The 24,878-nt window shown below is 33.8% G+C and overlaps 2 protein-coding genes across 2 annotated transcripts; both read right to left on the reverse strand.

Moving 5' to 3' along the window:
- Positions 1 to 4,441: 4,441 nt before the first annotated feature.
- On the reverse strand, positions 4,442 to 12,199 carry LOC132063652 (uncharacterized). Its single transcript, XM_059456304.1, has 10 exons — positions 11,631 to 12,199; positions 10,601 to 10,870; positions 10,047 to 10,173; positions 8,382 to 8,443; positions 8,010 to 8,237; positions 6,541 to 6,662; positions 5,512 to 5,650; positions 5,126 to 5,311; positions 4,895 to 5,015; positions 4,442 to 4,811 (listed from the first exon to the last, which is right to left on the reverse strand). Exons 1-8 carry the CDS (start codon positions 12,021 to 12,023, stop codon positions 5,150 to 5,152), a joined length of 1,503 nt encoding a protein of 500 aa, XP_059312287.1. The 5' UTR covers positions 12,024 to 12,199; the 3' UTR covers positions 4,442 to 4,811; positions 4,895 to 5,015; positions 5,126 to 5,149.
- A 1,916-nt stretch (positions 12,200 to 14,115) lies between these two features.
- LOC132063654 (dual specificity phosphatase Cdc25) lies at positions 14,116 to 18,300 on the reverse strand. The gene is made up of 3 exons (XM_059456307.1): positions 18,133 to 18,300; positions 17,889 to 18,027; positions 14,116 to 14,505 (listed from the first exon to the last, which is right to left on the reverse strand). Exons 1-3 carry the CDS (start codon positions 18,276 to 18,278, stop codon positions 14,329 to 14,331), a joined length of 462 nt encoding a protein of 153 aa, XP_059312290.1. The 5' UTR covers positions 18,279 to 18,300; the 3' UTR covers positions 14,116 to 14,328.
- Positions 18,301 to 24,878: the final 6,578 nt, after the last annotated feature.

A 24,878-nucleotide genomic window follows, 5' to 3' on the forward strand; every position in this document is an offset into this window, starting at 1 on the left:
CATCGATGACATGACCATAGATAGGAGGTTATGAAGGACACAGATCAGGGTAGAAGGCTAGTAGTTAGTTGAGCTTGTATTACTCTTGTAGTTTCTTGTCCTTTAATTTCTGTTATTATATCTTATGTGTTACACCTAGAAAAAATTTCGCATCGTTTGCGTTGTAAGTAAACTAACGTAAGCTTGGAGAGGTCATGGAACCCTTATAAGGTTAAGGAATACTCTTAAAAAGTGTTAAGTAAGTGTCTAAAGGTTCCGGGATCAAGCAAATTGAAGGAAATAAGTTTGTCGAAAATTTGAAAAAAAGTTGGCAGAATTTTGGACAGAAATTTTAGGTCAACTTTAGAAGGGTATATCTCCCAGTATATCAGGAGTTTTGAAGTGAAACAAAAGCCTAAATTGAAGTTCAGGAAGTCTAGTTTCCAACGCAACAAACCGCTTGTCAAAATGACATCGGAGTAGGGAGTTATGGGCATTTCAAGATAAGCCTCCAAGCTGTCAAATGGCTCCCCGTGGGCCCCACTTGGAAAGTCGGTGGAACAAACTCTCAAGGGGTATAATACCCTATTATTACACTTTTTTCATCGTTTACACTTCTTGGGAGTTCTAAACACATTCATACACTTCTCTTAAACACTTATAACCCCTTAAATCAAGAATTCAACAAGATTACACCAAACTAGTTCATGAAAAGTGATTGTTCTTATTTTCTACTTGATGTTGTGGTGAGTTTGGTCTTGAAGAAAGTTGGTGTGGCTAAATATCTTCAATTATAAGTTATGTTCTTCATCCTATCTCTTATGTTGAGTTGATTTGAAGGTTTAGCAAGTCTTAAAAGTGAAAATAGTTATAGAGGAAAGGTCATAAAGTGTTGCGTTGTAGTTGTTGAGTTTATGGACTGTTTTGAGCATGTTGTAGCCGTGTTGTTGGGATAATTTCCATGTATATGGATGGTATCTAATGTTGTTGGTGTGTTGATGAGATTATGCTCTTTGATTGGGAAAAAAGGAAGTATATGTTGTTATGGTATGTTGATAAACATCGTGTGGGATGTTTTATGGAATATTTTGGTATTGATGATAATGTTGTTGGTGTTAGTGTTGTTGTTGTTGTGTTGGTTTTTGGTATTGTGATTTCGGGCTAGGGATATAAATAGGGGAGATGCTACCCGAATTTGGGCAGATTTTAAGAGAATTTAATTTGAAAGCTTAAGACAAGCATATGATGATAAGCCTAGCAATAGTATGACTGGTTTATATGTAGATTACGAGACCACGAATGATCTTATGTAGATTGCAAGACGGGAAGTAAGTTGGAAAGTCGAGAAATAAGCTTCCAGGTATGTTAAGGTTATCCTTTCTTTCATTTTGGCATGATCTATGATAAGTACGAACGTGACGATACTCATAATGAATCCACTCCTAGATGTAGGAGCTCATGTCCGTATATTTATATTGGTGTTGTTCATATCCCGAGTTGCTTGACTTCTTAAGTCCCGAAGGGCATCCATAAGTTGTACATTTTCATAATGATGTCTAAATCCCGAAGGGGACATTCATAAGGCTTCTTTATTCATATGAATTTCATATTTGATTTTTAAGTCTCGAAGGAGACAAATGAAAAGGTGAAGAATCTCCCATTTTGAACTAAAATTTGCTCCGAAAGGAGTTCTTTTGATAGTTTACAAAGATTATTATGCATTTGCACACTATATATATATGTACGACATGATTTTATGGGTAAAGGGATAAGGGCTAAGGTGTTATATACGCAAACCACCTGATCAGCTGGTATACGATGATTATAATGCCCGAAGGGGCTGCCCGATGGGGCCGTTATGCTATTATGCCGAAAAGCTTGGCGAGCGAGCGAAGGTATGCGTTATATATATACACATGATGTTTTAAAAGTTCATATGCACATACATGATTACCGGTGTTGGTTACGAGTACGGATTGAGTCTCGTTATTCTTTTTATCATTCGAGTCGAGCTATATATTGTTTCGGTTCATCTTATACTTGATACATCATTCATCATGACGCCCGCTGCACGGGGGCGCTGTGTTTTATGCCACACAGGGTACACAAATGGATAGAGGACCCTTCTTTGTAGGATATTCCCGGGCTATCAGCTGAACTAGTGAACTCCATTTCTATTTGGAGTGTTGCCGAGTCAGAGTACTTATGTATGTCCTCGAGTCGGATGCATTAAGGGTATGTTGGGGCCTTGTCTCAACTTATGTTATGGTAACTTGGTCCTTGTTAGAGACTTTTGCAGACAGTGTCCTGTGAATAGTGTGTCGAGATGTCGACAGTTGTGTGAGGCGGCCACACAGGTCGATGTGTTCATATGCATTGATTTAAAGATTTTATTGTGACTAAAGGTTTTCTTTGACTTAACGATAAAGGAGAAGTCCCTGACATGATGAAAGAGTTCTATTAAAAAGTTTTCATGTTTTACTTGACGGAAGCGTCATTTAATAATTTAAAGGTTCACAAAAGGTGTGACTTATGAATAGAATAGTAGTATGGCACTCAGCTGAGTAGGGTCTTGGGTGTCAGTCGCGGCCCTCCGGTTCGGGTTGTGACATTATGTCTGGTACTTCTATTGTTGTATGAGTTGGTAGTAGTACGTTATTGTTCCATTATCAGACTGCTTTGTAATTCTTTATTTGGTATTTTGCATTGAATTCTTTACTTTTATTTTTCTTTTTCCGGACTGATTTGGTTTGTCTTTCTTTCTTTGAGCCGGGGGTCTATGGGAAACATCCTCTCTACCTCTTATGATAAGGATAAGGTCTGCGTACACTCTACCCTCCCCAAACCCCACTTCGTGAGATTATACTGAGTATGCTGTTGTTGTTATTGAAAGTAAAGAATATTGATTACATAGCATAGAAATTATAAATTTGAATAGTTCAAACAAGTATTATTGGTTGATGCTATGATTATTCAAATACCAATAAGATCATGTTAGTATTATTTATGAAGAGAGATAAATGTAAATTAGTAAAAGAACACTCCTTATTTATGATTCCTTAAGGACGTGCAAAAGAGAAATGTGACAACTAATATAGAACAATAGTTGTATTAAATAATTAATGTGCTAAAACCTCAAACAACACTAATTTTGAACCGAAGGAAATGTTATTTTATTTGGATGGATTTGGGAAACATGATAGACAGAAGAAGCATAGTAAAAGATGAGAGAAATAAGAATCTTATAGATAAAAAAAACATAGTTATATTTTAGAAAATGTAAGCTAAATCTAGTGACTAGCTCTCACTCAATCCACAAACAATTGGATTAGTAGATGGAGTTCAAAAATCTGCGAATGTTTGTGTTAAGACATGGCAGTAAAGGCGAATGCATGATTTAAATTTGTTGGTCCGAAATGTCATTGAATTCACTGACTATTTGAGTTATTGGGTGTAAATTTTAATAGATTTCTTTAACATATGTATTAAGTTTTGAGCCAAAATTATTGTATCCAGCTGAACCCATAACTTATTTAGCACATCAGAAATTATTGGATTCTACTGACCCATAGCTTATTCTGATTCGGCATAGCGGTTGAAGAAGCCACTCATCGATTTGTAGGTATTATAGTGCAATTTTCAAGTGGAGACAACTCGATCATACATTTTCTCTTGAAGACGAGTGGAGGAAATATTCTTCTGTACTTCTTCCAACTTGGGTCGCATCGGATGAGGGCTACCATAAAACTATTTACAATGAATCCTCATAATCTAAAGATTGTTTTAAACGACAAACTAATTTCAAGTTGATGCAAAGTTTATTGCATCACAGCAAGGTTTCATCATTCTTGAAAGATCATTCTAACGATCTCCTTGGCTAAAGCTTAAGATCTTGATAGTTTGATGTTCATTATTGTAAGTCGAAGGGAAAAGGGTCACAAATGCCCCTCCACTTTGGGAAAAGGGCTAAAAATATCCTCTGTTACAAATTTAGGTCAAAAATACCCCTCTCGTCATTAAAATTTTCAAATATATCACTGTCTTAACGGAAATTCTCAAATTCCCCAAAGTAACCCGATTTCATTTTTAAACCCGCTTCATTTAAAACCAACCCAACTACATAAAAAACCCATGTGCGACCAACTTGTTCCCGAGTCCTACATCTGAAGCCACTAGGCACAAGAGCGGATAACCCATATGGGTTTTTTATTTAGTAAGTCGGATTTAAATGGAGTGAGTAAAAATAGGGTTATTTTGGGGATTCCCGTTAAGATAGGGGTATATTTGAAAACTTAAATGACGGGAGAGATATTTTTGATCCAAATTTGTAATGGAGGATATTTTTAGCCTTTTTCCCAAAGTAGAGGGGTATTTTTGACCCTTTACCCTAAGTTGTAACCAGCAACGGAGAAAGTACCTCACTTTGCTTTATATAACTCTGGATTTCTCCTATTTCAGAGTATTCCTTTAACAAGACTGGTACTAACACACTACATTCACAACCTTCATAACGATGGCAGTTCTTTTATGACCAAAACACAGAATTATGAAGATTATTTTCCTTTAAAACTACCTACTTACTAATCATCATCTTTTTGGGTTCCTACTAAACCATCTGTATGTACTCATAGTTATTGTACATCTCTACCACACTGCCTATTCAAGTTGCAGAATTTTCTTACTGAATTGTGGAATTAATAGTTCAAGGTTTAATAAACTTGATCACCAACTGAGATTCAAATGATATCACGGCTTGACTTCTGAGTGCTTTCCTCTTCAACCGAAAGATGAAGGTCCAACGCGAGCTCGACTATCTGGAATTGAGTTGGAACCTGAAAGCAGAATAAGGTTAACACCAACTAGAAATTCTAAAGTTAGCATTCTGAAGGTTACCAATATGCAGAAGATTCGGTACCTCTTTCATGATCTGCTGGCGAACATGATTTTAGCCCAAGTATGTCTATAACCAGCATTTCAGATTGCTTGTTCTGATAGTGTGTCTGAATTTGTTCACTTGCTTTAACCAAATAATTTTCCTTCACATGAAATAAGAAAAAGCATCAAATGTGTGTAGAGAGCAGAACACATTTTCATTGAGAACAGAAAACTAACATGAATTACCGATTACAAATGCTTGAGAACTTACAGAAAACTTTGTCACGGGATCAATTCATGTAGTGAGCGTCAAAGCTGGGGCATTTATGGTTTGATCAGCAGATTCCAGTCCTGGGAACTGCCCTATATCATGTCCTTCAAGTGGCTTATATTCGTCGTGCAAACCAACAGCAAACTCATCTGAGCAAGGTCCACCTTGTTCGAAGTAATCTGCAATCTGCAGGGAAGAGCCCTATATGAGCTTGGGAATAACATTTCAGCTCTAAACATCATAGTGAATTCAATAGTCATCAATGGAATAAGTACTCCGTAAAAGACACAAACATGAACAAATATTACACTGGTCTATATAGTATTGTAATTAGCAGTGAGCCAATATGCAGAATGAGACGGAACACTGAAATTCAGAGGGATTACTTGATCAGCAAGAGCTATGCCACTTATAGATGCAGCTTCTAAACTTGAGCCAAGTAGCCAATCACCGCATATACCAGCTCTTCCACGAGGATCAAAGATGCATGGAATTCCAGGAGTATTGGTTGGAAGAGCTGCACCCCTGCAAAGTTGTAAATTAACTGCTCTCATATGATTACAGATGGATAGCAGTAAAGAATTTCTTCGCAATAGATTTGGTAAAAAGCTAAGCAGAAAAATACTAAAAGGTAAAAAGGGATAGTGGCATTAACAGGACTGGCTCTTTCAATTTTTACAACAAAGCAACACACACATATCTTAAAATACATAGATTTTTTTTCTCAGCATAGCATCAAGTCATGATCTTGGGTAACAATTGTAACCGAAACTCCAAATTCAACTGTTTATTCTGCTCATGTTCTTGGATAAAATGCCCTCAGTATTGCGCAGAACCTGTTTTACTTTGTGAGGACAGCTTCAACTCCAGGATATCCGACATTCTTCAGGAACTATAATGCAGTAATTAAAAACACATCCATTGCTATAAAAATAAGCAGCTTCAGCAGAAAAGCTGCCTACTAATCACACTCCACTCCCAACTTACACTTTGTTCGATTGTTGCTTAGAATGCCTAAGATTGAAAATGGAAAAATGTGAATTTGAAGGATCAATCACCTCGTTAAATCATAATTTATGATTAATAACAATTAAGAGAAGTCTCTACCACCCAAAAGTTATACAAAACATGTCGGAGAGGAGGTAGTCCTTCTGCCATTTCAGAGAAGGTAATGTAATTGAAGGTCGGTGCATGTCGTGCAGAAAATTCAATTCCATTGATCCATATATTAGAAGCTGAGAAGTGCAAAATGTCCTGAATAAGGATTAATTTGTATAGCTAGTGTAGCAGCATCTCTGTGCCATAGTAACAAATAGTATATGTGATAGGCCTCATATTTCAGTTTCTCATTATGCATTAAGCATTTGCGACAATAAGCATACATTCTGACTAGATTGTTCAACATAAATTCATACCATAGTTGTAATTTGGTATAAAATGGCCTTTGGAGTGAACTTTTTGACAGTCCTAGAGCCTTCTCAACATCCTCAAGCATAGCTTCCTTCACTTTCTCTGCCGTAACAGTTGGAATGCTTTCCTGATAAAGAAAATGTGATTATCCATGAGTTGCCCAATGCTGGCACTATATGTGTACGTGCACAAATACACAACACACACACACCATAAATAATCGACATACATTCTTCACCTGAAAGTTCTCTCACACTGTCCATGTAATTTCTATGTGGCTGCTGATGTATCAATTTACGACAAATCACAAAAATTTAACCATCCCCTAAAGTGGCTCAGAACCTCCACTTTAACAAACTTAAATATTGGAAACACTTCAAATATTAAGCTAATACAGCTGCCAAGGGCCATATAATAAAGCATGACTGATAGGCAGGCTATTCCAACTGAATTAACCATTGACTAGCATACATTTGGCCGACAATTTGGAGAGAGGAATTTGAGGTGCTTTGACGAAAAAGACAGCACCAGTTTGAAGATCAAATCAATTGAACATTTTTGCTTTCTTTTTAGTGTAAATTGGATTATGTAAATGATGAGGAAACACTAACAGATTTTATCAGTTCCTTGCATAATTAAGAACTATACTCGTGATTTTGGGATGGAAAAGAAAAAGATGAACTGGATTCATTATCGATTTCTACATACCCCTCTACTTTCATTTAATAGCTACTTGACAGGTAAATTCGAGCAATTGAGGTTAATTTGGGGAAACCGTCAACTTAGGGGTATTTTTGTTAACTTTCATAACGGCAGGGGCATAAATAGCCCCAACTTATAACGGAGGACAAAACTAGCTATTAAATGAAAGTAGAGGGGTATTTTTGACCCCTTGCCTTAAAATTTATAGTTCAAATTCTTCTGACTTTGGCCAAACCCAAGGAACATCCATAATCATGGGAATGATTGCTAAAGTTTTGCTATGACAAGGTTATGGTATTTTTCTGACCTTGATTAATAGTTCCACATCGACATGTTATTGCGTTTGTTTATTCAGAAATACGGATTATTAATTACGGTTCAGTAACAGTCAACTTGCAGACAAACCTAGCCTATCCTGGTCAATTTCCAAGTGCATTAAATTGAATGGTTTCTGATATAATTTTCGAACATGGTTAATTCTTAAATCTTTGTCCTCTAAATTAATACTGTTTGTTGACAGTTAGACCTAAGCATGGTGGACAGAGATATTAAATCACTCTCATTAGCCAGTTTTCCATGCACATCCAAAACCTTCACTCTACTTATCTGGACGGCTGGACCCTATCAATCAATGAATAACTCATTAAATCTAATTTTGCCAACTATACAAAGCATCACAATTCACCAATATTTTACGGCTGAATTGAAAGGTCAAGAGAACAAAGCTCTTAGAGATACTAGTAGTTTGAGCTTAAAATATTGTAGAAGATACCTGGGGGACTTTGTTCTGCTTTGCATAGGTTGCAGTGCTGAAAAATGTCCAACATTGTGGACCACTATCTGAACCTAAGAGCTTCTTAGTGTTGTTTGCCATCCATGAGACAGATTCAACACCTTTTACAAAAGCCCCTTCAAAGGGAAGGGAATCTGCATTTAGTGCAGTAGGCAGAGGATCCTCAAATGCAGCAAGAAGAGCCCATATAGAACTGAGTTCAAGTCTCTGTGAAAGATTATGAAAGACAAAATCATGAATTAAAACAGTAAAATAGGAAAGAAGATAATAAATTTACATATGCATCAATTTGAGAATACCATCTAATATAAATTTTTTATAAGGAGAATTTCAGTTAATATTTGCCAATACCTTCATTTGTCTTGCAATGAGAGGTAAGCCTGATGACGCAAGCAATCTATTTGCACATTTTCCTGGTGACATGGAAACAAAATACAAGCATACCCAAGGAGAAATCACAAATAAGTAACTGTGCTTTGTCTGGGCTGAATGCATAAAATTCTATCTACAGAAGCAAGACAAAATATAACTTGCACATAAACACAAAAAAATCATCAAAAGATGCAGGACTAGACAAATAGCAGGATGGCTTGGCAGAGGTCATGCCCCCTCCACCTCCATATATACTATATTATATATTTGTTTCTGTGGCTTTCTTTTCCAGTGGACTCAGAATTGGCCTCATAATTAAAGTCAAAATGGATATGAACTCATAAAAGGAATCAGAAGTGGATATGTGGTTTCTTAATTTTCCCTTTGGGTCTAATTTTAGGTTCTAGATTAATCATAATTTAATTGATAAATTTTGGTGTCGGTTAGTTTTGAAACAACTTAAATGGTCCATGATCGTCGTCTTTTTCTATGTCAATATTTGTCTTACCTTTTGATGGAGTTCTACATTTGTTTTCCGTACATAACATTGGTATCAAGTCGAATCGAGGAGTTCAGTGAAGCTTTGTTCTTTCAAAGCTTTTTCTTCTTCTATTCCAATTAAAAATTAATGGGGTCGGTTCAACTTTCTAACAATTAAAACTTCCTTCTTCAAAATTCTGATAAGTATCTCATGGTAAATACACATTTTAAAGAATTCCATGAAAGCCAACTTCTTTTCTTCAAACTAGCATAAAGCGTTCTTCACATATGTTTTCCTTATGTGCACTTATTCTCTAACTTGCAAGAGTTCTCTTCTTACTATTAACTAGAATATCCTCGCGACCCTCCACTCTCCACACACCCCCCCCCCCCCTACAACAAAATGATTTTTTTTCCTCATCATCTCTGTGATGCTGATCTACTCTCGAAATGGTATATGCAGAATGTTGCAAGATCTTGACACCACCAGTTGCACTTTTTCTTTTAATAAGGTAAAGGTGGTTTTATTAATCAGTAGTTGCACTTACCTCATCACAGACCTTTTAAGATATCCATAATTCTACTGTTTGTTGGTGATAACGGAAACAATCTAAGAATGCACGCGACATCATGATGACATATGTATTCCTCTGATGTCATATGATTAAAACCTCAAATAATATTTTATCATCAAGAAAATCCCAAGGCTAGTGGTGCACAGTTGAAAACTCGGTGCCTGATGGGTCCACCCTCCACCCTTCTTCACTTAAATACCAGACTTTTTTGAGCAACAGGGTTTCAACCTGTGACATACGCCTAGCCAACACATCACATGCTACCCTCTTACCCCTAAACCAAAACCTTGTGGACCATAGAACCCAAATAATTCATTTTTCAATGAAATATGGAGATAGATTTACTTGATCAAAAGAAAAAGGGAACAGTGAGATAAAAGTTATGAGGTTTTTCTACTACATATAAGTTGAGTAACCAAAAACAAACATGACAGAGTGATACGGAAAAGATGATAAAATAATTTTATTGTGGAAGAAATTAAAGAAATAACTCAATGAAGATTTGTTTTAGCACCTCAAAATTTTGCTTATTTTTACAAAGGAAAGACTATCTAAAGACAAAACTCCAAGATACATTGAAACCAATTACCATTATGTGCAATGACAATTGCATCAAACTGCCCACAAGGCTTCCCCTTCTCACTCAAGTGCCACGTCCCATTAAATGGTTCAAGCCCACTAACCCAACAAGGCCGTACAACACTGACCAAAGAAGTCTGCCAACATATCAAACTTTAATAACATTGAGGGAAAACAGCACCCAAAAAGTGAGGCAATCAAAACAAAGAACGGAACTGAAAAAGTGAAATTTCATAAACATACAAAAAGCAGTGTTAACGAATTTAGTTGTTTGTAAAAGGATACTGGAACAGAATCACGTCACATCTACTATAGCTCAAAAAACACCGGATATTTCCTATCACATTGCGCTTATAGTTCCATAAAACTGCTCATTATAATGTACAATTTTTAAGTATAATACTTCTCCTTCCTGATAAAAAAAAAGTATGGTAATTCTCCTTCCCATATTCATACTAAGCATGCATTCTCAACAAACAAAACTGAAGGGAACTAACAGTTGCTTAGTTGAATGGAGGCATTATGTGAAGAACGATGTTTCGTATTACACAAAAGGTTACACACCTGAGATAGTAATGAATCCGCAAGTGGACGCATCCCATTGACCCCTATATATTTGGGAGGGGAAGAAGGAAATGGTACAAAATTCCCACCAACTTCAAGCTCACCAATTGTACCCTGCCATTCACGAACCAAACCTCTCTTCGACCAGTCATCAACTAGCTCAGCAAACTTGGGGTTGGTCACCGTGAAGAATTGAGCTGCATGGTCAAATATCAAAGGCTGATGATCAATCATTCTTGTTCCCATTCTTCCTCCCAACCCATGCATTCCCTAAAGCAACTGAACATGATAAGATACAGCAGATGCATTCTTCTATTATGAAGAATCATTAAACTCTAACAAGAACTGCCAACAATTACAATAAACTGGATGGCACCACATTTAGACTTCACCAATCGGAAACAATTTCCCAATATCAACAACGACAATCTTCTGGTTGAGGATTATGCCATGTTTAACAGATTAGCAAGTAAAAATTCGCACACATATTTAGAGAAGAAACAAGTGGCAGAGATAGTAAGTAATTGCTTAATTGAAATCTGTTGAATGCAAAATGCTTGCCAATTGTAGTTTCGCCCTTTTCTTTATAACCGAGGTGTCCGGCGCACAGTTTTATTTCCGAATTTTCAATCTTGGTACTCCTATTTATTCTGAGTTGTCCACAGTGTACCCACTTCATCACAACATTTCCCATATTTTTTGCACTTTCCTACTTAAAAGTACTTATGAAGTAATCTTTTCTTTTTCATATTGCTTCAAGAATCCAACTTTATGCTAGTTAAGCATTCAATTTCATTTAAATACAACTAAAAACTTCCACTATTACCTTCATGGATATATCAAAACGAAATGAAACCGCTAAACTGATATGGAGGAAATCCTTCCAAGTTCCAGGGAAAGTAAACATTATCACGAACAAACTAAAAGTAAAGGTGAACATTCAATGTGAAATGGAGGAAATACACTATTTAAGTTATTTTATCAGAACTTCATATTCTAAACCAAATAGACAAGGAAAAGAATAACCAACCGTGTCGAAAACGGTAGAACGAATGCCTCTTTTCTCCAAGTAAAGAGCACAGGTAAGACCAGACATGCCACCTCCAATAATCCCAACAACAGGATCCTCATTAACAGGTTTAGTAAAATTAACTTGTTCTTGACTTAAACTTTTCTTCAGAATTGATCTCCTTGAAGTTCCATGTCTGGGTTTGAATTTTCTTGGACTTGTGCTTCTTCTCTGTGTTGGATTCCTCGACTCCATGGATTCTTTATTGCTTGAGTTCATCTGAATGCATCGATTTGAGGAAATGGGGTTTGAAATTTTGGGCAAGAAAATGGATACATTTGGAAATCTTGATGATTTGAGAGGTTGGAGAAGGAAGGAAGAGGAGATGAGGGGGTTGTTGCAAGTGCTAGTCATTGAGAGATTGGAGGGAAAAACGAAGGGCTGAGATATTCGACAAGACAACGTAGGATAACGTTAATGTTATTTATGTGTGGGTAAGCTGATATGTTAATGGTACTTTAGTCCTGTAAGTTTCTTCGTTTGATTCTTTAGTCCTGAAAAGTTTGTCTCTCAGACACTCGTGCAACAATTTTTGGTTAGATAAAAGAGGAGATTCTTAACTTCTTATAGACATTTGTAGACTTATGATCTCAGCTAGCAACGGTTTAGCTGTATATTTGGTGCCAAGGAAAGGCAGGGGAGCTGCAACTAGATGAGATATTACCCACATTGATTATTACAAGTATGAAAGTAAAAAAACACTAACTAAAAGTATAAAAAATTAATATAATTCGTTATCTAATCCATATCATGTTTAATGACATAACATAAAAACTTGAAATCCAACTATTAGCATCTCAAAAGGGGAATAGCACTAAAATTAACTTGAAAAGCACAATAACTTGATATTATGTGATCGTTATATATTAGAAAAGGGAATAGACTATAAACCTTGGCCTTCTTCCTTTGTTACAAAAATGTGCTATCAAGGTGGTGCATAGCCGTTTTGTGAGTTCCTGTGGAAAAGCCCATTAAACATCGAGATACAATTATGGGAAAATTTCATAAATGACTACATTTTAAGGGTTAAAAATGCGGCATAAGAACATTGTCTTTATTTACATTTTCGTAAAGCTACTTTTTTTGTTTCTTTGTATTCATTTTTTTTTTCGTCGTATTCAATTTTTGTTTTATTTTGTATTCATGACTAAAATAATTTTTTCCCATTGTATTCATGAAATAATTATCGTATTCATAAAGCCAAAACTTATTTTATTCATGAATACAACAAGTAAAAAAGCGAATGCATATACACCAATAATTACACAAATGCATTATATTTTTCGATATATATACAACAGATACAAGCGAAAAAAAAATGTATACAACATAGATACACCAAAAAATTAACAAAAACAACCGAAAAACATTGTATACACAGTAAATATACAACAAATACAACGAAAAAATTAATGAATACAATGAAAGGTATGCTAAAAAATTAATGAATACCGAAAAATAAACGTGATTTTTCGGATCGGTGTATATCACGTCGATCCGTAAGATCCGGATGCGATCGTAAAAGCTCGATTTGTGGTCGGAGAAAGTCGTGGTGGTCGGCGACATCTTGGCCAGATCTTGGTGGTCGGCGACAGAGATCATATTAATAATCATCTGAATCAATGTTCCGCTTTTCGAAAAAAAAAAAGGGAAAGAACAGGAATAATCTGATTTATGTTTTCCAATTGTCTTTCCAGGCGATCGAAGTGGCAGATACCTCATTATATTGACTTGATATATTCGTATCTAAGAGTTGATAGCGTTGGTGTGTTCTCATTAGTTGAGAGATCGGCGTTGAGAAGAGATCTTGGCCAGATCTTGGTGGTCGGCGACAGAGCTTGGGTGTGGGGGAGGGGGGAGAGAGAGATGAGAGGATTGGGTTGGAAGTGAATAATGTGATGATGGGGTATTTTACTTTGTATATATATATATAGCCATAAGATGTATTTAACATATAATTATTAGTTATGGAATGTAATTATTTTAAACTATAGCTACTAAATATGTAGTAATGTTAGTTATGCTATGTAGTAATCCCTACAATTATAGTTGGCTTATTAAGTTTTAGAAGTTACAATTTGGTCCTTTTTGCTTGAATTATTTTCACTTCGGTGCTTCTTTTGTTAGTTATGCTGAAGATGTCAAATTGCTGATGACTCTCTAACAAGGAATATCATTTTGTAGAAATTTGAAGGTGTGCCATCTTTCTCTTACAAGTATATTTTGCAAAGTTTGTTCCAGTCCTCAATTTCGTGTCTTCATTTTTTCTCTTTTCATTAAACAAAATGCAACCACCTCTTGGTAGCTTATTTGGAAAAACAAATTATTGCAGAACAAAGGCCAAGTAAACATCTTTTGGTTATGTGTTTTTCTAGTAGTTGAGTGACAAAACATAGATAATTGTCAAGGTTTTGAATTTGCCTTTTTCCTGCTGTAAACATCAAGATAGTAATTGAAGATGACATGAAGAAAATAACATTGTTTGGTTTCTTCGCAAAATGATAAACATTACATGTATTAGCAGCCAAACAGCCACTTATGCCTCCCAGATCATAACTTCATAAATCCTTTTATAAATGGAGAATATTACAATTAGTCCAACTATATCAGGGTGCAACATATCCCTCTTTTTTTGACACGGTTTATCTACCTTTTATTGCTATGCCTGTTCAGTGTGACCCTTGCAGAAGACCTCAGCGCAACGACAGACTGGTCTACCAGAGGCCTCCCATCCATTAAAACCGCGTTCCAATACCATAATATTTTTTATTCCCACATCATTTTTCGATTCAGCTAGATATTCAGCAAGCCTCCTTGCACACTTTGGTCCTCGAACCTAAAAAATAGCCATTGGTAACTCAATACGCTGACCAATATGTGAAAATCAAGACATACAGATAGGAGGGTTCTTCTCCTGTTCTCCAAGTCTTGCAATCACTAAGAAAACATATGCGAAGGGAGCAACAGATTTCAACAACTAAATGAGCAGTTCTTCTTGAAGATGTAATATTCAGTGCAAGCTTCCAATTCCATTGACATATCACAAGAACCATATTATCCTCTTCCATTATGAAAGAATGTTTTCATAAAGAAAAATTGTTGTAGAGTGACTATAAGCTTAAGTTGAAGCGGAAAGATAGTGTCACAGCTTGCACTAGAGAGACTAGCATGTAGATGAGAAATCAGATAAAATACTCAGAACTCTCCTATAAAGCCTAGAATGTGAATTCTAACACAACGATTTCAAAGCTCTAGAAAATATATGCACATTTGCCTGTTCAATTGGTTCGAAAAAAGAATCTCATCGAAGCAGTTATGTATTATTCAAACTGGCAATGTACAACATGACCTTTAATGTACTGTTCAAGTACTCTATCTATCTCAGCACTACTCTTAGAATAGGCTCACATGTGCAATTTCAAAGACCAAAAGCAAGAATTGACATAACATGATCCTTTAGGCTTTAAACTTTTAATGCTAATTTCACAGTTTTGAACGAGGCAAACCTTACTTTGGAACTTTATCTCCTACTTATAGATTTTGGGTTTGTAACACAAATTGACCATCAGCTATAAGTTGTCTCTTTCCCAGGTTTAGTCCAGGCTAGCTACCCCGCAATATAACTTCATGCTTCTAGAAATCACAACCTAGCCTATTTCGACTCTCTATCTCTGTAGTCTACCCTCATCTTTTTATATACTTTATTCTTAAACTTCTGGTTGTTGCTTCATCCACGAGCTTGACATATAAAGCCAAATTATAATACATATGATGACCTGTAATTCTTGCACAAGGAGTCAAGAAATGCTTCATTTTTGCGTCTCTTTTTTTTTCTGTCGAAACGGATACACATTCCAAAGAGACCACTAGACAAGTTTTAGTATTGTAGCCTTACAAATTCACCTAAAAATATAATTTAGCCTGAAGAATGCATAATGTAATTGGAAGAACTCACCAACACATTTAAGTTAAAGGTTAAATGGTGCAAAACAGAGAGTTCTCATATCTTATTAGAAGTGGTGCCACAAAATGAACTAAAAGCTGCGCAGCACAAGCATCTCTGAAACTTTTACAAGGAAATGAGAGTGATGAAGTAGCAACAACCTCCGCGTTGCTGAAAGTTCCAAACATGCAGAACTACGTATTATAATGACTGTCTAGTGAACATCTGAAGTTGGACAATATTAGATCCTTAATTTGTTATTAACCCAAGTGTAAGCAAAGGTAGTAGGTAAAACTCACTGACAGGAAAAACTGTAAATCTATCCCAAAGTGTAAGGTTATAATAGTGCACAGTAACAATCTGAACAACCAGTAAAAGATTGGACTAATCTCATCACCAAAAAAGGGTGGGCTTAGGATTTTTTTTTAAAAAAAGGAGTAATAGCTTTGGGACCAAATTTTGAATCCAAGCAAAGACAACACTAGGTAAATTCGTTACATAAGCCTAAACCTTGGACTAATCAAAGTGTGTGCACCAGTTATCCAAAAGAAAGGTTGGCATATTTGTGAGAACTCGAGGGTTGTTACTTCAGAGCAATTCAAGAAACAAAACCAGGTTATAGAGGTCTTTACCAAGGCATAATGTGCTTATCAGCAAGAGAAAGAGATATCTGCGGCATGATTATTTTTAATCTACTCTTTACTATACAACAGTCTTAAGAATTTTACTAAAAGAATTCAGAAATTTCTGATGTATTACTATAACTCAGGTCTATTATCATACTCTCTCAACAAAAAAAAAAAAAAAAAAAAAAAAAAAGAAGAAAACTCATCTATGACCGTAACCAAATATTTCAGGGAAAGATCATTGGGTATAAAAGGAACATAAGCTTGGTATCAGGAAGGAAAAAATTAACAAGGAAGAACATATTCCATAGTTAGAGTTTCAAAACTCCATGACAGATGTGCAAGACTAGTAAATTGAAAGTTAATCAGCTTCATCGGGTTATTACACGGTTAAATCCGCTCTCTACAGCTGGTATGGAAGGAAGACAGGAAAAAAAACATAAACAAGATCTGTAATACCATTTCATTTCCTGTAGCATAATCTGGAACTTGTGAAGGGAGGACCAGAGGTGTTCTTGGGGAGTTCTATACTTCTACTCCCCCACGAAGTCTCCTTTTTATCTTTTTGATCGGTAAAGGTATAATTTTATTGATGAAACAGTATTAAGATTTGTTGAATATGTACAACAAAATGAAAAAGAATATATTCCTTAATTAAGTGGAGAAGGGCAGAGGGATGCACCCCCGAGTTTTGAAGGCTCCAGTTGGTCCTGAGGGTTAGCTTAGATAGATTTCAGTCATAAAAATGAGAGGATATTCCCTTAATTCAGAAGGGAGCTAATAAATTGTACGATGCTAGGGGTGTCTTCACTAAACTCCTATGTGCACCAAAATGAAAGTAAAAGAACACAGTTAAACACTGAAACTTGAGAATGCTAATGAGCTCTTTTCTATTCTCAAAACATCTTAAATTCCTCCACAGAATCTGAAATTCATATGTTTTAGCACTCATCATAACAAGTAAAGGAAAGGGGGAAAATAAGGAAAAACTCAAGAATTATATGATTATAGTCCTGTTTGACTATTCTAAGGAAAATGTTAAGGTGAAAGGAGAAAAATAAGATGGAACTCTCTAATTAATCTTTGCCCGCTTCATTCTGTATCTTTACTGATCTCAATATCTCTAGTTCCACCAACTGCAATAACTCTAAAAGTTATTTATCTGACTAGTAAGCAGTTGAATTCCTACAACACCCTCCTTCCCTAGTATTGGCTAATTCAAAATCCAAACCAATAACCCATAAATATACCAATAAACTGAAAACCAACAAGGAAATGTGCAGAAACATGTAGAACGATGAAAGACACAACTGATAATCCAATCAGATACAACTCTTTAATCAAAAACTGAATCTAGCAAATGAAATTCCAAAAAAGATGTTGACAGATAACCAAATATGGATAAGGAAATAAGACTAGTACAGGATATAAGTTCACAATGCCATTAGCAGCTTCATAAAGAAATCAACCAACATCAGATAATAAACTAAAACCCAAAAAGGGAAATGTGCAGCAAACTATAGAATGATCAAGATAGAACCAAAATCCAACCAAATATAGAATCTTTAACCAAAAACAGAAAAACCCAACAAAAGAAACAGAAAGCATATCGAAAAACACCAAAAAGTGGGTAAAGAAACAAGAACAAACCTGGCTAAGAGCACAATGAAACACAAGGGTATCTTTGCCATTAGCAGCTTGAACAAGACTAGGCATTTTATCAACAAAAGTGTCACTAGCAAAGTGAAGTGACCCGGCTATATGTCCATCATAGCTCCTCTCATCATCCCTGCAAAATTTAAGCCCAAAAAACAAGAAACAAATATGGGGTTATACAGAAACATACATAAAGAGATCTGAAGGAATATATGAGTTAAAGGGTTTTGAGTATGACCTGACATCAACGATGGCGATGTTAGGGCGGCGTTTGAGAGAGAGAAGCTGAGAGCCAGTGATGTATGTAATGCTCCTTGCCATAGCCATGGGTATGGGTCCCTCTTCTCTCTGCTTTGTTAAGTTTTTCCAGAAACAAGAAAACATGGACTAAGGGAAGGAAAATAATGTAATTAGCAAAATTGAAGATACTTTTTTTTCCCTTTAATATGTAAGGAAGGAACATTATCATAATACGCACCGACATTGGAAATTATGTTACTTTATTATAGTAAAATAATTTAATAAAGTACAAATATATTTTTAATGCAGGAATTTAGTTATGAGAAAATATATGTCCATTTTTACTTGTTGAGTTTGGAAAATTCAGAGATAAGTTATCGTTATTATTAATTTTTGGGTTGAAAAGTTCAAGAAATTGTTAGTGGCAACACAACTTTGAAAGTATGTTTGATTGATTTAAATTATTTAGATGATTTCTAATAATTAAGGGTGATATAGTAAATTTATCATTTTTTTAATTGTTAAATCTATCATTTTATTAATTGTTTCTTAAGGGTGTGTCAAGTCAAACATGAACAAGTAAAAACGAATGGAATTAATATTATTTTATGCAGGATTAGTTATTGATGTATTACTATTTATTTATGTATTAGTTATTACACCTTTTATTTCGCATAAAATGATGCCTAGATTTCTTATAACTTATGCGGATATTAACTATATGGGTTTCCAAATTACAAATAAACACCGTATTAATTTATATTACATGAACAACTTATCTCCTAACTAGCTATCAAACATGATATTACTTACGAATGATTTAATACCTACGTAACTCACCTCCAAAATAGTTTTGTCATCCACCCGAACTAGTTTGGAATTGAAGAACGGTAATTATTCTTCTGCTTTGCACTTAAAAAATGTTTCCTATCCGTTTGATCATCGATAAGGAGACCAACAAATACCGTCCCATTGCGATTTCATTAATAAGAATACTTGGAGTTCCTTATATAGAAAAAAACTCAAAATAGTCTAGTATAAAGTCACATTAATGAAAAAACGTAAGTAGATAAGAATAAAAAAATATTTACATATTGTTAACAGGTAAATGCAGTAAACATTTCGTAACAGTTTAATTAAGAGTTCTATAGTAAAACAACTTCTATATATAAGGAACGTTACGTTCCTGTTTTTTTGCTAACATATTCCAAAACGGTTGCATCTCGTCTTCATCCTTATTAAATGCACATAAAAGATATACTAACCACTAGTATATATATATACACACACATAGATACACGTTTCTAGTTAAAAGCAAAATTTGATCTTATTTATATTGTATAAATGTATGATAAGTAATATTTTAAGCATATACACGGTTGTAGTTAAAAAAATATACAAAATATTGAGATTTACACATGGTTGTAGTTCTTTTGACTATATAAATATCATGTAAGTAATATTTTGAAATTAAATTTATATTAGAAATAAACTTATACAAAATATATATCATGAATATGTGATTTCTTCTGTAAATGCTTTTTATATCTTATATACATTATATTATACCTTGCATGATAAATTTTATACCTTGTATCATAAATTTTATGTACCTCGTATAATTTTGTTATATAGAGTATTTTATACATTTTATTAAACCTTGTATACATTTCATATACCACGTATAGTTTAATTATACCTTGTATGATAAATTTTTATACCCCGTACAATTTTGTGTGTGCTTCAAATAATATTTATATATGCAGTTATACCTCATATAATATTTATCTTTCGGATATGTTTTTTTGAAATGTATTTGCTGGATATTTTTTTTAATAATATGATTTTTTAAAAACTTTTAATAATTATTTTAACGTAAGTCAACCAATTTTTTTCTAATATTAGCTTTGCCCAAATCCTTGAAAAATGAAAACTCTCAACAGCTCATACGGGAAAATGAAAATGAATAAGAAGATGTAGTAGCAATTGAGGGGTGAGGAAGAGAGATGTTTATATGCTGAAGAAAAGAGATAAATGATATAATATAGATGGGTTTATCCCTTAAAGAAGGGAGATAAAATGATAATAAAGAATGAGTAAATATTATTGAATCCCTAATTTAAGGGATTCTGTTTGGTATAATATTTTCCTAAATATGTCATAAAGGTATAAAATGGGTTACTTTTGAAGAACTTTAAAAGTTGTGCTATTTATATGTCCAATTCTAAAAGCTTGACTTATGGTGTAATTTCTTAATAATACACGCAGTATGTCAACTAATTCTTCCCAAAATGAGGACATCCACAAATAGATATGGAATTGCCTAACCCCCCTTGTTCAATGTAACATTATTTTATTTTTTTATTTTTCATTGTGTTCTACTATTTTTATTTGAGTCGTCAAAGATGAATTTTTTAATTCATCAGACTAAATAGGGCCATGACTTATTATTTGTCAACTCAACTGGATAGAAGAGGGACCATATTATTCATTTTGTTACCACAATGCTTTGTTGAAATCCTGCTCCGATCCGTTTCTGTCGACCTTCCAATGTCCAAGTGAAATCCCCCGTTGCTGCATTCATACACCACTCTAACTGTTGTCACAGCTCCTGTGTCTGTACTTTTCACCATGCCCGCTTAATTTGCAGCTGTCACTTGCCACAAAATAAATACTATAGTACTAATCAATTTGACAAAGGTTAAATTGAAACGATGATCGTTCAATTTGACAAAGGTTAAAAAAGTATAATTTATTACCTATTTTCTTACCGCATAACTAACAATTCAGGGGCACGTTAAATATGTATTGTTGATAAGTCTTCATTATTATTAATGTTCTTTAGTCAACTTATTAGACAATTTTAATGACAAAAATTATTTATGAGAAAGGAAGTTTGGCAAAAAAATTATCAAATACCAAAAGGACACAAGCGACTCGACATTCTGTAAAGTAACATAATTTAAATTATGTAAAATAATTACAACTCAGTGAAAATAAAAAACTGAAAAATATTGACATTTTTATAAATCTATGAGCATATCATTTTTGTATTTATAGATAGAAGTAGATTTTTTGGTATTTATTAAGTTTCAATTTCACTCAGAATATTTCATGTAACAATAGAGTAGGCTAGCTAAATATGGTGATTTAATCTTAGTTTTAGAACGAAATTAAGGAAAAAAATAGTTTCATTAAATGAACGCTATCATATACTGTATAGTTTATGCTTAAAAGTATTAATTCTAAGTTAAAATTGAAATTTAGTACTTTTTGTATTTTTAATATCTAAATTTTAATTTAAAATATTAAATTGATCTAATTCAATTTGATTCCGGAAAAATGAAAAATGTCACATAAATTAATACGGGGGCAAGAATAATTAGTAAGATCAAATAAATGCTCCAATTCAAAACGATAATGTGGTTCCATAATTGCCCAAATTTTGCTAATATGTATAATAACAAATAATGTAATGTATAATTTAATAATCCTTTCAGTTCATATTATATGGTGTTTTTAAATTGGGTTAGAAAGTAAGAAGTGTTTCACTAAATTACCTTAATTAAATAGTGCCTACTTAATATGATTTTGGCTATGTAAAAATTCACTTATCTAAATAATGGGAAATTTGGTATAAAGAAAAACTATTAATAAAGAACAAGAAAGATTCACCAAAAATTATTGTACTACAATTCAATATACACCAACTATATAGGCCCATATACAAATTGACTTAAGATAAAGAATGAGTCCAAAAAATAAGAATATACAAGGAAAAGACAAAACAAAGTCACGTCTAGCAACAGTATAGGTTTAAAATGCCTGTGAGAGCTACAGATTGCATCCTCCATCATATATAGTTACAATTTTTTGGTTATGTAAAATTTACTTATCTAAATAATGAAAATTTGGTTAAAAAAAAACTATTAATACCTTCTCAATTATATATATAAAATAATTATTCGAATTAATATAAACGCTAAAAGTACTATATAATATGAACCGAAAGAAGTAAAGAGCAAGAAAAGATTCACAAAAAGTTACTGCAATTCAATATACGTCAATTACATATGCACACATAAAAATTGACTCAAGATAAAGAATGAGTCCAAAATAATAGGCAAGGAAAAGACAAAACAAAGCTATGTGTATCAACACCATAGGATTAAAATTCTTATGAGGACTAAAAAAATTTGGGATCCTCAATAATAAAATATACACCAATTGCATATGCCCACATAAAAATTGACTTAAGTTAAAGAATGAGTCCAAAAATGATAGTAGGAAAGGAAAAGACAAAACAAAGTTATGTCTAGCAACACCATAGGATTAAAATTCTTGTGAGGACTGTAAAAATTTGGGAGTTGAAGTTAAGTACAGTTCTTGTAACAAATTTATGCTTTCTCTGCATAAATATCAACAACCTTAAAACCTTTTCTTTCCGTATAAACTTGCATATAATTGTGTGGCATCATCTTCTTATTCATCCCTGTGTCAAAGCTTAAACCTCTAAGCCCTTATAACATATTATTTAGCAAAAAGAAACTTCTAATAATGTGTGATGGATTGGATAAAAAGATTGAATCCATAACTAAAATTTGAAGTCCTTTGGAAGGAACTGCCTAGCAGCAAGGATACAAGAATTGACAACTAGTATGAAGGGATTTTGTTTATAGCTCAAATTAGGTGCAAATTTACTCGAGAATATTAAAGGTTTCTGGAGTGATATTCCCAAGTATTTCCCCGTATGGTCGTTTGTTTCAAGAATATTATGTAAAACATCTATATCAGTAACAATAAGATAATATGTAATGGGGTGAACTAATACAAGTCAAGAATTTATTTCTTCCACTCCTAAAGACCACCAATCGATGGCACTACCCATGTGACATACAACTTTAATTATCTCTCGCTGGATCAACTATATTCACTGCTTCAATACTTCTCATGATCATCATCAACAAACAATATTGTACAAGGGAAAAAATAACATCGGAAGTACTGTATATTTAACAAATATCAATCGTAGTGATCTGATTCGAATTGTGTAAACCACAAGTCAGCACTCCTCCGTACCCATAAACTTTTACATATGATGTTTTGTTTCACAGAAGCAAAGAAAGAAACTGATCAATTAGTATCAACATGTCTTGACAGATTCTTTTCTTTTTGAGAAAACATTCAACTCTTTAATTTACCATCGACTTGCAGCAGTACCGATGATGGCCGACAACTCTTTTCGGCTTGAAGACCATCATCAAAATCAACGGTCCTTTTGATGCTTGCAATAGTAGTTCTTCTCTATCTTTTTTCCGCTGCAACTTGGCTTTCTCTTCTTGTCAGGGGTGGCTCAAGGTTGAGGCTAGTAAAGCTTTTGCTTAGACCCCCAAGCTTTTGAGGCCCCAAAAAATTTTACCGATTAATTTTTTGGTTTAAGTTTCTCTTAGATAATATTGAAGATTGTAAAAAGAAGTACAAAATATATATAACAAAAGAAAGAAATAACACTATCTACCTTTTAAGAGATATATTTTCAAACTTTGAAATAAATTACTCAAATCTTCATATTATGAAATAAAGCTTTTACAACAGCATCCTAGGTAATGTCTTTAAAACACATGGCTAATATCTTATTGACTTGAATTGATCCTCCCTATTATAAATACTAATGTTACTATATGAAGTAAAGGACAACAAGTATGAAAAAAAAAATGCAACACTAAATTTTTTGTATATGCGTATATACTTGAGGCGTCATATTTAAATTTAGCTTTAGGGTAATAATTTTATTGAGAAACCCTTGCTTCTTGCAACTGTTTCTCCTACAGCTTAGCTCTCTTCTTCATCTCTTCACCATCGAACGCTTCACCAAGAATTTGTTGTTGGGATTTGATGATGACGTTAGCGTAGCGTTTATTCAACATTGCGGCCCTAAGGATTTTGTTATCTTTTTCCAACTCCTTAACATCAATAAGAATATGGTGATCATTATCCGTCGAAATCTTCTTCTTCTTGTAGCATGCCACGTGAGCCAAGTACTTTTGGCTGAGAATTAGAAAGAATCTCCATAATATGATGATCATTCGTTGAGATCTTCCTCTTCCTGCCACATGTCATGTTCTTAGTGCCAAGTTTTTTTGGCTGAGAATTATAGATCATCGTCATAGCTAACTATTGTATTAACAATGCACACGAAGTAGTGACCCTAAGAATTTACTGAGGATGAATGAAAGGTGATCGTAGTGAAGAAACTAACTAAGCTTTCACTATTATATACACATAACATAGGTGGCACACGTTAACTTTTCCGATTTTGTATAGGACAAGGTGAAAATTTTTCCTAAACTAATTAACAAAATTAACCTTTTCCGTTTTGCATAAACAAAGGTGCAAAAGTTTTCTAAACTAACAAAATTAACCTTTTCCGATTTTGTATAGGAATAATTATTGAATGAAATATGGAAAATTTTAAAAGGTATATTTATTTCCTCTAGGCTGAAAATCATTTTACTGTATTTTATTTTTTCACTTAATGCAATTAAATTAAGTTATATCTTGTTCTAAATGGTAATTTAAGTAAATTTATGCTCACTTTTAAGAATGTTATTGAATGTTTTTTTATGATTATTTTTTTAATATTATGTGTCTTAAATATATACTTAAGTTTCACTATCTCTTTTATTCTCAAATGCGGGATGTAGACTTTTTAGACTTGATTTCCATCAACGAAATATTTTCTAA

Source organism: Lycium ferocissimum, chromosome 7, assembly GCF_029784015.1.
Source record: "Lycium ferocissimum isolate CSIRO_LF1 chromosome 7, AGI_CSIRO_Lferr_CH_V1, whole genome shotgun sequence".
Lineage (NCBI taxonomy): Eukaryota > Viridiplantae > Streptophyta > Magnoliopsida > Solanales > Solanaceae > Lycium > Lycium ferocissimum.